This window comes from Adelges cooleyi, unplaced genomic scaffold, assembly GCF_023614345.1.
Source record: "Adelges cooleyi isolate 19-005CV unplaced genomic scaffold, UGA_ACOO_1.1 ACOO_flye_CR_arks_rails_tigmint_CR_PRNA_9, whole genome shotgun sequence".
NCBI lineage: Eukaryota > Metazoa > Arthropoda > Insecta > Hemiptera > Adelgidae > Adelges > Adelges cooleyi.
In genome coordinates this window covers 7,903,200-7,917,693 of record NW_026096579.1, presented here as the reverse complement: position 1 = coordinate 7,917,693, position 14,494 = coordinate 7,903,200, and the positions used below count along the sequence as shown (strand labels likewise).

General features: G+C 31.5%; 1 protein-coding gene across 6 annotated transcripts in view; it reads right to left on the bottom strand.

Moving 5' to 3' along the window:
- LOC126847105 (multiple C2 and transmembrane domain-containing protein) overlaps window positions 1-14,494 on the bottom strand; it is a 36,864-nt gene that overhangs the window by 12,547 nt on the left and 9,823 nt on the right. For 3 of the 6 annotated variants that reach the window (XM_050587156.1, XM_050587154.1, XM_050587153.1), the window contains 9 exons: window positions 6,331-6,704; window positions 5,642-5,792; window positions 4,485-4,594; window positions 3,742-3,819; window positions 3,478-3,586; window positions 3,235-3,377; window positions 1,814-1,893; window positions 1,533-1,641; window positions 1,335-1,355 (listed from right to left, as the gene is read on the bottom strand). In XM_050587156.1, coding sequence (XP_050443113.1) covers window positions 1,335-1,355; window positions 1,533-1,641; window positions 1,814-1,893; window positions 3,235-3,377; window positions 3,478-3,586; window positions 3,742-3,819; window positions 4,485-4,594; window positions 5,642-5,792; window positions 6,331-6,704 — 1,175 coding nt within the window. The remainder of the gene's footprint in view (window positions 1-1,334; window positions 1,356-1,532; window positions 1,642-1,813; window positions 1,894-3,234; window positions 3,378-3,477; window positions 3,587-3,741; window positions 3,820-4,484; window positions 4,595-5,641; window positions 5,793-6,330; window positions 6,705-14,494) is intronic. The other 3 variants (XM_050587155.1, XM_050587157.1, XM_050587158.1) reach the window with 3 other exon arrangements.

Here is a 14,494-nt window from a genome sequence, read left to right as displayed (position 1 = left end):
TTTTTAAAGTTAGATAACATTATTTTCACCATAACGCCATTTTTAAACTAAAAAATATTGGTAATTATGAGCTAAATGTCAAAATTAACATTTTAATCTATTATAGGTTATTGATTATCCTATATTTAATAATCGATCATTGATAAGAGAAAATTACTTACATATATTAACCAAGATGGCCGACTACACACTTAAAAATCAACCGTGAGCACCATATCGTAGGTCAGGCAATGTTTATATGATGTTACGAATATGTCATTGTGATATAATCACAGATATGTGTATTTATAAAATATTGATAACATAGTATGCACATTGCCCTATCTGCATATGGCGGCCATACAGACTTCATTTAAGAGTTTCTATTCGTTTAAATGCGTAGTCGGCTATCTAGGTTAATATACATATATGTGATCGATTATTGATTATTAGCTCAAAACGTCTTATTATCCTATTAACGGATTCTCTATTATCAATTTTTTTATCCCATATCAGCTGATTCTATTCTAGTATTATCCCTTTCTTTTATCAGGTGAACTTCCCCCCTTCATTTTTTCAGTGCCAGGGAATAGATTAAAATATCAATAAACCTAGGTTAGATAGGAATAATTTATTGTTTTTTAAATAGTTATATTGTATTATCATTGGAAATGTTATCCGGTCTTTCAGCAATTTTTACACATTATATCCTAAAAATATAAGTCGGCCTGGCTCAGGGAAAAACAATTTCATTGATTTCGGTTCACTCTTTTAGGAGTTAGGTACGGATTTAATATTATTTAATAAGTTTAAAAAGATAGGTTTAGGAGACTACAAAAGTGTTGGAAGATGAATTAGAACACCTGAGTGAGATATTGAAGAAATTAAAACAAAAAAAAAACATTATTTTGAGCTAAAGCTCAAGCAGAAGCATGCTGCATGAGGCTTTTTTAGACTTAATCCTTTATTATCACATGACACGCTTATATTATCATATCTGTTATCATATTAACAGCTGATTTATCCTTATCAATTGCCTTTTTTATCATATCATATATCTTATCAGCTGATTTCATTATAATTTTTCTGATATGCCACTTTTTTTATGTTCACTATCAGTCTCGAAAACATTTTATGTTAGAAAGCTTGAGATGTGGGTCACGTTAGATGAGGTGGAAGAAATAGATTCGTATTTAGGGATGTGGTTCAACCTTATCAGCTGATAACGACGGAATAATTTATATAAAGGAGAATCGAAGAGATCAAAGCGAGGAAACAACAGGTAGGGGAAGGTTGATAGGGCCCTAGGAAAAATACTATTTATGTTAAAAAATACAATGTAAATTTCAAAATACCTTTACAGCTCCCCATTGAATCTAAAAATGAAATCATACTTTGTTACACGTCAATCAAATTAAAATGTTTGTAGTAGCTACTGATTGAAATTGTATAGTCAATGGGGCTAATGGGTAGGAGGCAAGATGGTTGATACCATTGTGACCAAAGTTAATGGAATCTAACTGCTAAAATGTATATAATAACAATACTATTACCTGTTCTCGCTCCTCTCGTGACTGTGACGAAAGAGTGATGTCTATGTAGAGTTCTCCAAGATATTCGGTATTCTGGCAGTCTCTCAATTGTAGACAAAGCTCGTGTTGTCTATGAAAATGAACTAAAATTACTAAAAAAATACAGAATACTCCTCGTGAAAGTACTTTATTCGAATGTTACTCAAAACGAGTGAATCTTAATATTGTTATTAGTAAGCACAATACATAAATCGTTATTTATCATAAGTATTTTTAAAAAAAATTGCCGGTTAAAAACTTACTTTCCCAACTCTAAGGTTGACAATCCGACTTGAGTGGCTCCCATAAAATCATCTTGAAGTCCCCAGTCATAATCGAAAACCTGTGTAATTGATAGCGTTCATAATTATAACTAAATTGGTACATACAATTTTTTTTTTGCTTAAATTTGTAACAAAATACAATTGTTGTCAGCTCTTTATATTTATTTATACTAACAATGTCTTTGGACGGAAAAAGATAAATAATACACTTTTACGGTATCAAATATAAAAAACTTAATTTATTGTTGAATTCCCATTAGAGACGGTTGAGAAATAGTTACAGAGCAACCCCTACAGTCTATACTGGGCTTGAGAGGCAACCCGGCTAGAGGGGTCAATGATTCCAGTTATAGTTATTTACTGAACTTTTGCTAGTTGTTAGTTGAGTAAGAATTACATTTTTGCACAAGTTTTATTATTAATATCTAAGAGTATGAATGATTAAGTTTTAAAGTAAAGATTATTGTAGGAAAAAAGTCTTAGTCCATTTGTTCGCAATTATCTGACTAGGCACTTAAATGTATTTAAATTGTTGGCTGGCCATTAGAATAGGACATTAGTTATTTTTTCATTGCACAAAGGTTTATAATATAATTCAGTCGTCGACTCTTTATTTTTATATTACACTCTAATTTAAATGTTGAGTAAAGCTAATATTGGTGTTATTCACAAAACAAATATGCCGTCTTCTTAATAACGGTTTGGATTAAAAACGCTGAATAATCTGGTATTTTATCATCATAACTTTTTGTATGCAACCGAAATCGCTTTGAAATAATTTCCGACATTATTCGGATACTATACGAGATGAGAAATTTGTTTTATTTGTACACAAAATTTAAATATCACAACATTTAGTAATAAAAATGATCTATTAAAAGTAATTGGAAATGGTGAACAATGATTTTTCTTCTCCCCTTCTGATTTATTTATCGTAGTTATTTCTGTTGGTCGTTCTGCAAACCGCCAAATTGAATGATAACCAACTGTTTTATAATCATAAATATAATTATCAACTTTTGACTTCACAATCTTTATTAAAATGAACGACTATGATAATAAGCGATGTAATCAAGATTTTACTTTGGGGGTGGCCATCTATTTATTACCAATCCAGAGGACTTGAACGACTTGAAATTAATAACCAAAGTCCTAGCACACTTTATACATTATTAAAACGATACAGGAGGGTCGGGGCATCAGTTATCTCTATAAACTTAGTGCAAAATCTAAAGAAATATAATATTAACGTTAAATTGACAAAGAATAATTCAGTTGAAACATATTAATTAATTTATTTTAAAATGGTGAAATATTGTAATACTGGCTCTGCACTATTGTATATGGTAAATAAATATGTCACAGTATAATGTTATGTAAATAACGTTGTCTTTGTTTACCTTGATAAAGAGAGGCTCGAAAGGATTTTCTAAGAGGTACGTGAAAGTCTCGTCCCACGTCGGGTTAAGACATTTGTATACGGTTTTCGACTTGAAGATGAGTCTTCCGTTCATCTTGAATTTAACGTAAGGATCGCTTAGACCTGAAAACAAATGTGTAAACGCCGATTACAAAACCGTGAAAACAATTGAGAGCACATTATTTTCGGGTCATATTTTATTATTACATGAGGTAATACTTGCCGTTTTTGTCTCGGGCGATGAGATCTTTTCCTCTTTTCAAGTGAATCTTAAGTTGAAAATAATCGTGTTTCTTGAGCAAAGTTTCGTTCTGCAACGGATTTTCACCTTCCTGCAAGACGGAACGAATATCACGAATGCATAAATAATTATTACAATAAAAGTGTGTTTACCGTGAAACGGTATAATGTTTAAAATGTTCTCTTCGTAAAATTTAATAACATAATATACATATACAGTTTAAGTTTAGGAACGTTAGCGGCTTACTCGTAACAAATCAACAGTGTTATACAAACTACTGCGTTGTGGATTTGAGGAATATTTTCTCAGTCTCGCTCTTTTTATCTATATATAGTCAACACAAATTTGAAAAAAAAAACGTTAGCCGTTGATCAGTTAATATTAATTGTCGTTTTTATTACAGTGTTTGGGAGGGTAAACGTTTAATCTGATGAGTACAATAAACTTTATCAACTTGAATTGGTTAAATTAAATCCCTCAGTTAAATATTTAATGGCGATGTTCAACAGCCTATCAATTCCAATCATTAAAACACTTTTGATAAAATGATCTACGATTGATTTATTACAACCAACTTAACGATTAAAATATGTTTAGGATTCCATTTTTTTAGTTGTACGTTTTATCGTTACATATTTAGTAGCTTATATAAAATCAACATGTGATGGGTAATACAATTTTAACTAACTAATAACACTAAATGTTTAATTTTCCTATTCGACCATCAATTAATTGAAAATTTAGAGAGGAAAACCCGTTTATTTTTAATATTTTTCTTATGGGTAACTATTGTCTGAGTACGATTTTGTACAAAATAAGTAATCAAGTACACTACACAATCATTGACTCAATCTCGATTATTTTCCATTTGATAATTCATCTCATTTGATCCATCTCATAATCGTCAAAATTGACGATTATGAGTGGCTTTTTTTGTCCGCCTAAGTCAATCATAACCGTATGTTGAAAAAAAAATTTGCTATAATTACCGGCGTGCTCAAGTCAATGCATTCAGATCTTATGGAATTCTGTCGTCGCAGTCGAACTTGGCTGTCTCGGGAGACAACTTTTTGGAACCAATTATGAGATAATCCAAACTCTAAAAAAAACACGTTCGCCAAGCAATTAACTTACAAACTTAATGTAATTTTTTTTATATTCATCCTCTTGTACATTGTGTTAGCTAGGCCACCATGAGCATGTTTGTCTCAGTCTCTGTACTCTATTTAAATTTTGCCCAACTCTGTTTATTATCAAATATAGATGGTACTTTTTTTATATATTTCTTTTGGTTTAAGAACCCAATACTAACATCTGGCAAGTTTTCCTCACACTCCAAAATACTTCAAATCATTACCGACTAATTAACGTTACCTCAAATGCTTCTATAGTTCTTCTTTGACATTCTCTTACAACCACCATTATTTTGATCTTATTAATTTAACCATTTTTTTTTCTCTCTATTTGCACACCACTATACTTATTTCTCTAACGGTTAGTTTCTTTATTCAAATCGCTTACACTATATCGTTCCTTTTTAATAAGAGTCCTATGAACGGAACATAATAATACCTGTTATTTTTCGTTTGCTATCTCGTAAATCGCTGACAGGAGTTCTGTCAGAGTTGACAGGACACCTTTTTTAACCACTTATTAACAACCCAGAAGTGTCGAGGGTGGCAAAAGTCGTGATGGCTTCGCTACTATACACACCAGGGTGTCGCAGCAAGTAAAATATTATGAAGTAAGCGAAAAGGCCAGCTGCATTGTGACCAGAATGATGAAATCAAAATTCTCTGGTACATTTTTTCAATTTGTTTTACTACTATGGCTATGCGATACAAAACATGTGACTTATCAGCTGTTATAATGTTATCACGTGAAATTTTTAATTTGTCTATTGATCTGTATAGTAGTTAAGGATTAGTCTGTGCGGTACTTAACAACGTATAAAAAAAAGGATTTATTTTAATTTTAAAGTGACACACTAACGCTCGCCTTCTTGATTACTTCGTTGTCGAGTACAGGACATTATAATATGATGTTACAGCTCTGTATATATTTTTACTCTATGGAAAATGCTCGCTTTTCTATGCCATGTTTTTTCTTATACGTTTTCATACTGTTATTTATTTTTTACACTTACCCGACGCTGTGCTCTGTGGATTTTTACAATCTACCGTTTTCGACTGCTGTAACGTGTCGGGACGGACAAATCTGGAAAGAATAGGCGACTCACAAGGCGATTCGTCCGTGTCAGAGCCTCGGGCTTTGCTTCTGCTTTTCGACCACTTTTCCTGTAACGATAAACAATACAACCGTAGAATTGTGAAACCAGCAATGAATGAGATGTCACACAAGACTTGGTTTGGACGTGGTAGATCAGAGGAGGACGACAAATGTGGTGATTGACTACAATGAAATAATGGCAGAGGAGGACCATAAAGAAAAAAGCATTTATCACCCAAGTCTGTAACCACGAATAAGCATTTTCATGTACCTAAGGTGGCTAGTAAACATATCAAGTTTCTGGCTAGTATTTTAATGTTTTCATAATATCTGGCCTAAAACAATTCATAGGAATATAATCCCTTAAATTATTGAATTTATTTTTCAGTTCTAGTTTGAACGTTGTGAATACAACATAATATATCTTATCTATTATCTCTTATCTCTTATCAGATACCAGCGTAATCCTTTTTTCGGTTATGTGCCAGAGCTAAGATTTAAAAATGTTAAAATAAAGTAAAGTATAGTCAATGCGTGCAACGACGATGTGACTGTGGAGGAATAATAACTTACAATAAGTTAAAAGACCCCGTGTCCTTGTGTTACCTTAAGCGAGTTGAAGAACGAGTGTGTCTTTTGCACCACGTTAATGCTCTGTATGGTCGACTGTGCGGTGGCAGTGGCACAGGAAGACGATTGGATTGCCGAAGGGCAGCATCCTTGACCTGGACCAGGAGTGCTTGGCGACGACGAGGATGCAAAACTTTCCACTGGGACATGGTGACGTTCGTCGGGCACGAATGTCTTGCACAGGAAGTCCAAGTCTTCTGGATAACTTAGGTTGAAATCGGATTTCGACAGAGGGCGCAGCTTTTTCAAATCGCCCTGGCGCCGTTCTTCGTTTGGTGTGGACGACCGATGCAAGTCATTCTCTCTCAACGACTTCGAACTTAATTTCCCATGCAACAATATGTTATCATCTGCAAAGAGAAATCCACCAATGATTAATACTAGCCGGCTTTACGATTGAATCGCTTAATCGGCAAAGGAAATGATGATTTTTTGGCGGCAAAACGTTTTTACAAGTACTTATTTTTTTAAATCCATTCACAATTTTTGTTTCTTAGGGGTGTATTATTTGGCAAGCAAGCTATTTTTGATTCATTGGAACGCTTTTAATTTTAGTTCCACTATTTTGTTCGTATTTTATTTTTGAAAGGGAATAGCTGGAACGCCAGCTGCGAGTTTCTAAAAAAGAAGTACATAAAAATACTGTCATCTTTTGTAAAAAAATCATTTTATGTTTTAGATAAGTTAATTTTAAGATTTTAGTAATTGTAGAAATAAATAGTTTTAAGCTAATATTTCAATAAAAAATAGGTACATTAAAATCTGCAAAACTATCAAATGTTTCAAAAAGGAACAGTTTTTGCATTTTTAAAACGTCTGTTTTTAGCATAAAACCGGTTTTTATTTTGGATTTTTTTTGCTTATCCACTTTCTTGACTAAGCGATTCATAAATATTTTGGAGCACACGGTAATACTCAAGAGGGCTACATAGTTTACTCTAAACAATTTTTGGAGCCAACTAATACTTTCTTTTTAGTTATTTCTAATGACGACAATAAACGTAGAAACATAAATGATATAACATTTGAAAGACGATTGTACACAATTGAATGTTGGCTCTTTTTAGTTTTACTAATTATTTTTTATACATTTGGGTTTCTACAACTACATAGTTTGCTAATTTATTTATATATTGCTAATTGAATAATAATCGTCAATTATATTTTTGTTGACTCTCTACACATGATTGCAAAACACTTAAGTTAAAACCGCTGGTTTAGTCTGACAATTTGCAATAAGGAACTTTTTTTTGCGAAAAATGTCCTGCAAGTTCAAAGTATACAGCTGTTAAAAAATATTGAAATTATAGGTTAAACTCTAATTAAATGCTGGGCCAAACTGATTAGACCGACCACTAGTCAAATATAAAGTTAACGTTTTCTGTGTGCATCAACTAACCGACAGACATACAAACTAATATACAGTTTTCCAAATATATTTATACTTCTCACTTACTTCAGAAATATTTTACTACTTTTTATTTATAAGAATATTTTTTTTTCAAAAGTGTATCCAGTATTAACCTACATAGGTCCAGCTTTTTTAGAGTTATTGTGTACAGACATAAAACACACTAAAAGTTTCTGTCACATAAAATTGAAATTGTCATACCAATAACCTAAGGTAGTAGCAGAAGCAAAACAGAAAAATGATTTATATATTACTATATTTTGGGGTCTATACATTTATAGGGCGATTGCGATATTGTAAAATTTCCATTTTACTCCTCTGGTCATGTCACACAAGGCTGTCCTTTGGGATTAAAAAAAAGGTTAAGGACCTTAAGGGGAAAATAATATATATGTATTGGCATAAACATATATTTGTGCGTGTTAATACGCACTACGCTTATGCACACACAACTATAAATATCCAATTTGTGTTCATAAAGGACATTTTTTATAAACCTAAGACATGTCATCTAAAAATAAAAAAACTTATAGATAGAATAACTAAAATGTTCGGTCATAAAGTATAAAAAAAAATTACAAACGATATTAGTAATCGTTTAAATGGTAAAAATAAGTCCACTAACTTAATAAAAGGGAACAATTTTTTAAGTTCACCGTACAAAAAAAATGTCTCAGGAGATGCACTTTTTAAAATAAACAGCAGTTTTTATTTATGTATTAAAAAAAAAATGTCTAATAGCGCAAAATGTAGATATAATAATTTATTAACTATGATTAAATGTGATTAAAAAGGAACAAATTCGTAACAAAGATGAAAAACTAAATATCATGACTTTATCTAAATGTTGACATGGGCTATTTTCTGGCAATGTTTTACAAGAGTTTGCCAAAATATCAAAAGAAAAAGATTTAACCATTTTTTATATGGGGGGAGGGGTAGGAAGAGGAGAGGTATTGATAGAATTATTTTGTTTTCTGATAGCAAATCATCGATACATAATGACTAGAAAAACCCGGATTGAAAAAATATAAAAATATATAACAATTTATGATGTTTTTGTATTTTTTTTAAAGATGGGATTTTTTATTTTCACTTAATTAAGTGTGACTTGTCCCGGCGTGGCAGACATATTGTCGTTTGTGACACAAAAACGAAAATACATTGCTTTAAGACAAAATGTATAATTTTCAGCTAAGCTTCGACGCTGAGACAATAACACTGTCGACAAACCTTTACTATAACCCCATTGGTTTGACTTGCGGCATTAACGGGATCGAACGTGGCTGTAATTTATTCAAAAATTATCGTGTATCAGAAATTCCCATGTAGATTTTCGTTTCTCATTGCTTATGCATCGCTTTTGGTCGGATCTTGCTTGGTGATCGAACGCAGATAAATTACATATTTAATAAGGCAACACGGCACCGTTCTCAAAACGGTTAAAAATATTATGTTATTTAACAAATAGAAATGCCACAAGGAAACTAAGAATTTGGAATTTTTAACTGCCGCACGTTTGAACCGCTCGCCCGAAAAGGTATTTTTTTTTTAATTAATCATATCAATATACCCCTACAACGACTTGCTGGTTTCAAATTTATCCGTTTAGTGTAATTTAAAATTTCAATTAGGGTCGGTATCCCATACTTCTAATCCGGTGCTTGTACAAAAACGAGACTCTTGAAATGGAAATTGACCTAACCTTTTCTATAGGTAATAAAACAAAAATGCTACCATTAGTACTACTAGTACTTGTTTGGGTTGCCGGACGCGTTTATAAACGTGGTAAATATTAGATAAAATAAACAAACATAATAGAAAACGGAAAAAGTAAACAAAATAATCGTTTCTCGTCATTTTTTAATCACAACAATTAATAAAAAAAAATATTTTAATGCCGTGAACTAATATTAATTACCGAATTGTATACCAGCTTGTATACAGTCAGGTTAGTGTAATGAAATTGTTAAATCCTGTTTCCCTTTTATTTTCATTCGAGTGTTTACTAATGGATGGCTTAAAAAATAAATGTATATACACATTTTAACGACCAAAAAAAAAAAAAACCCTTAAAATACTATCAAATTTACCTAGTGAAATATTTAACTTTAACAGATGTGATGTGATATCATTGCTTGGTTGTATTTTATGTTTTATACATGTTTATATTTTGCAAACTTAACGACTCTTTTTTTTTTATTATTATTGAAATATGTTTTGTTCAGCGAAAATGCCGATGATACTATCAGCATACTATTATTACACACATATAAACGATACCTGTGATAAATTATATTATGAATGACATGTACGTGTAGTTTATATACATCAGTCTATTATTACACACATCTTTAGAAACCATTTTAAAATATGAACAGCAAATGGTTTTTTGGCATTATTTATTATGCCGCGAACAGCGTTTTACATTAGCCAAATTCCAAACACAAGCGGTAACGTTTTCCAACACCCAAGTAAATTATTAATCAGAATTATTATCATAAATAATTACAGTAGTCTTCCGTTTTACAATGTGTGTAAAACACCTATTCGATTAAGTGAACAATAAATATTCGAAAGAGACATACAATAACAATTAACAACCATTTAAATAGGATAAAATATATGCAATTTGCTTACAAGGAAAAAATTGTTCAAAACTAAATAACTTCACTGTAGAAAAAAGAATTACAAAAAACGCATAAGACTATGTCAAGTCAATGCTCTAAGACGAGAAATGAAATTACACAAACGTTAATTAAACACCCTGTATATTATGTATGTAAATATATAGTGAAAAAAACAAATCAAGTATTCTGTCCGGTTGTTCAATGCCAAGAAGAAGGTTAAGCGATAAGTGTCAACGCAAAAAACAATATTTTTTAAGAGTCAATTAATTGAGAAATACAGAGAAAAAAATTAAAATATATAATCTTATAACGGTTTAACCCGTATAATCAATATAAGAATGAAAATTAGATAATTAAATTGCTATATGCCAACTTTTTATGGCATTAGGCCTGATTTGCATTATAACGAACATAGTCATTGACTGACAACGTAATAAAAATTGTCTTTAAAAATGTATCAGATTGAAACGCTTAAGTTAATAACAGAAAAATCATAAAAATATAGAATAATCAAATCATAGAGCAGTAAACAAATTTAAATTAATAATGAGAAGATTTTAGAAGGTTATCTAATTTAAACGGTCATTGTTTGTCTTGTTCAATTGACCCATTAAATTTTAATCGGTTTTCAGGCTAAACAATTAACAGTTCTCACTTAATTAAGTGGAATGTATATTTTTTTAACTTAAAAAATGACAAAATTACTAACTTCAACTAAATTCTACATCTCATACACCTATCTATTATATTATAATAACGGTTTGAATCACAATAAAGCCAAAATCCTATTCAATTCTTTTTTCAGAAAATAAATTCTATGAATACTTTAAAAGGTCGGCAGCGCTGTTCCTGTAAAGGACGTGTATTGTAGAAATCAGCCTCTATTGTATGCCTTTATTGTCGATCAGGGTTTTCGCATCTTTTGTCGGTTATGTTAGGCAAATAAAGGCCAGCCATGGGAGATCTATGATCGTGGTACAACATCCATTAGTTTGTTTTGACCTTCTAACCTGGACTCCACTTAAGCTCTGGTGCGGTGCTGAGAAAATATTAGGTAGGCTGAATAAACAAATTTTTAACGTAGAATCCTTTTGTTCATGAGACAAAATAGCTAATGAAAAAAAAGGAGGCAAAAATGAAGTAACCGTTTTGAGTAGTCCGCTTTTCCTTTGTCAGTAATTGTTATACCTTCTTATTTACAGTTTAACAAAATTAATTTTACCTCAGAGGTCGAATACGGGAGGCTTCGGTGACTCGGACAAGTCGACAGCATAAAAATAATTGTTTACTATGACTAATGTCCGTTAACTTGACTAAGTGACATATGCCCGGTTGCACCAAACTTGTCGTTGTTTTATATTCAGGTTATTACCAGTATACTGGTTATCGAATAAATGGTATCAGCAGTAGGAGTTAATATTATGATCATACAGGGTCTAATCAATGATAAACTGATAACGCACATTTCCATTATTACCACTTTAACGCAAAACAACATTGATAACAAAATTTAAAAATACATACATTTTTTCACAGCGATAAATGACCCTGTAATTTAACTCGTGATAAAGTACATTTTTAACAACAGATCAAATTTAAAACATGGTTTATGCAACAGAATTTATTTTAACTCCAGTTAAAAGAGTTTATCTCTGAGTAAATATTTGGTATAACCCGGCCTAAGTCATCGTTACACTAATATGCTCCAAACCGCAATGACCACTCCGACCCTTTTTCGGTGTATTGACCTTTTTTTGAAATTCATAGACTTCCGTGTTGACGCTGTTATTCGTCATCGTCGCTACAGTGACTTGTCACGTTATTTCCCATGTGTATAACCTTCACGCATGCGGTCGACCGAAATTTCATTCATTAACTGTTGTCATTACAACGGTGTAGACAACCATCAGCCCAAATCCAGAGGTTTATGTAAGAAGACAGCAGAACTCACTTGTTCATTGAACCAAAAATCAACAGCAACCCTGACCGTTGAAATTGTCCTTTTCTGAATTATAATCACACAATAGACATGGCTTCGGACTTTATAAATTACAATTTTTCATAACCCTCAGACTAAAGCTTGGCCGCTAACATGTGTAATACATTTAGCTCTATTTCGCTAAAAACTTTCCAGCGTTTTAAATTAGTATTTGAGTTTAGACGAAATCAAATTTATTGTATAAAAATATCAACTTGTTCATTCGGCAAATACTTTCAGCATAGGTTCATTAATGAATACCATATTTTCATGTCAATATAAATTAATGTAATCCCAGAATGACAAAATGTATGGCTTTTCGAATGACTGATTGTCGTTTCCTTAAAGAGGCCGAGTTAACGAACCCTTGTAGACTTTTCTCCTCGACACTGCTGGAAGTCAATAATGACACAACAAATGACTGCCAGTCATGCCAAAAACCGCCTTCTCGTTACGGGTTCATACAATAAGCGTCAAGACTCAAAAATCGCATTTTTGCTGTATTTCCCCTATCTTTTTAGAAGGGCTAGTCTATTCAACTGAAGTGTTCTATGTAGTTTGCTTTTCTCTCTGCCACGAGGCATTGTACTGAAAACATAAAAGACAATACCTATTTCCAAAAAAAAAACTCTTCTTCTAAAAGCATAGGTAATCTGGTTTCGCCAACATTGGTTGAACATCAATACCATGTCCACGTTTTTGTTACAAAGTAACGCACATTTATACTGAACTGAAAGTCAGCTTTGATCGCTAGTCATTCAATCCTTTCTAACGCCATGCTTTTGGTAAACAATCCGCTCAAATCTCTTCCTAGCCTTTAGCCGATGCTGAATTAAATTCAACTACTCTATGTAGTATTTTTTTAAACATTTGGTGCCGTCTGATATCCAACGTGCAATTTGAAGAAAAAAGACAGTGTAAGGACTACTATAATATTAGGTACATAGGTATATTCATATGATAAGCAAGTGTTGAATACATTTTCGTTGGTTAAAAACTAGCGCTTAGGTCGATTGATCTAATCACTAGTTTTCAGTAAGTGTATATATATATTTTCAATGTTTTTTATTGTAAAAATCTTCAACGTTAAAATACATATATTTGGAGTTCGAAACAAACATAAAAATAGCTTGTTATAAACGAAGACAAGCTAAATTGTATTGTCATTTCGTTATGTTTTGGATTGTTTTTTTGAAATGTTTGTTTTTTAATATTTTATTAATATGTTTTTAGTTGATTTTATCACTTTCGCATAAATGATTATCTGCAAAGTGCAAAACGTGATTGCTACTATTAGACTGTGTCAACCTTTTCGTGTGTGTTCTTGATATTGTAATTTAAATGTGTATCACAACACTACTGCGAATTAGCTAGTATCCAGTTGTTGATTTATGATTTGTGATAATACAAAAAAAAAACCAATGAAAAATGAAACCTTTTGTTGTTGTGGAGGAGTGATTATAACAGTTATTGAAACATGTGTAATGATTTCATAATACGGTATGTAGGTTATAAGAAACGTTGTAAATAACTTATGAATTTAACCAACCGCGTTTAGCCTTTAGTTACAGGGTGTCGAAATTAATAGTTAAAATTGTTTAGATTTTTTTTTTTTTGTAAGATTAGGACAGTTTATAAAATTTTAATTCCACCAACAACCGTTAGGCCGTTGAGCTAATAGTTTTTTTTAGCTTAGCACCTAAGCTACTAGTGTCTATGGATTATTATTATTTTTTTTTAATAGTTTTACAGTAAACAAAATTATTTGGGCCATAGCGAATAAATAATATTATGTACGTCATCGGTATCAAGTAATGTTGTTGAATAAATTCATACAAAACAAACAGTGACGAGTAAAAAACACTTGAATAAACAAAAGCATCAAAACTATAATATACAACGACAAACAAGTACTGTCGTGCCAGAGTTTGTCAAAAAAAAAGTCTTGTTTTTTTCCCTATACAATACCGTACTATATGATCCCACTATAACATCTACCATAGCTTTTTGGAAACTTGAAAAGAAATTATTATTTTAAGTCTAAATCAATTATGATTATTATAACATGCGCGATAATAATAAAACCGAATGGGAGAATTTGTATACAGAAATAATAGACAC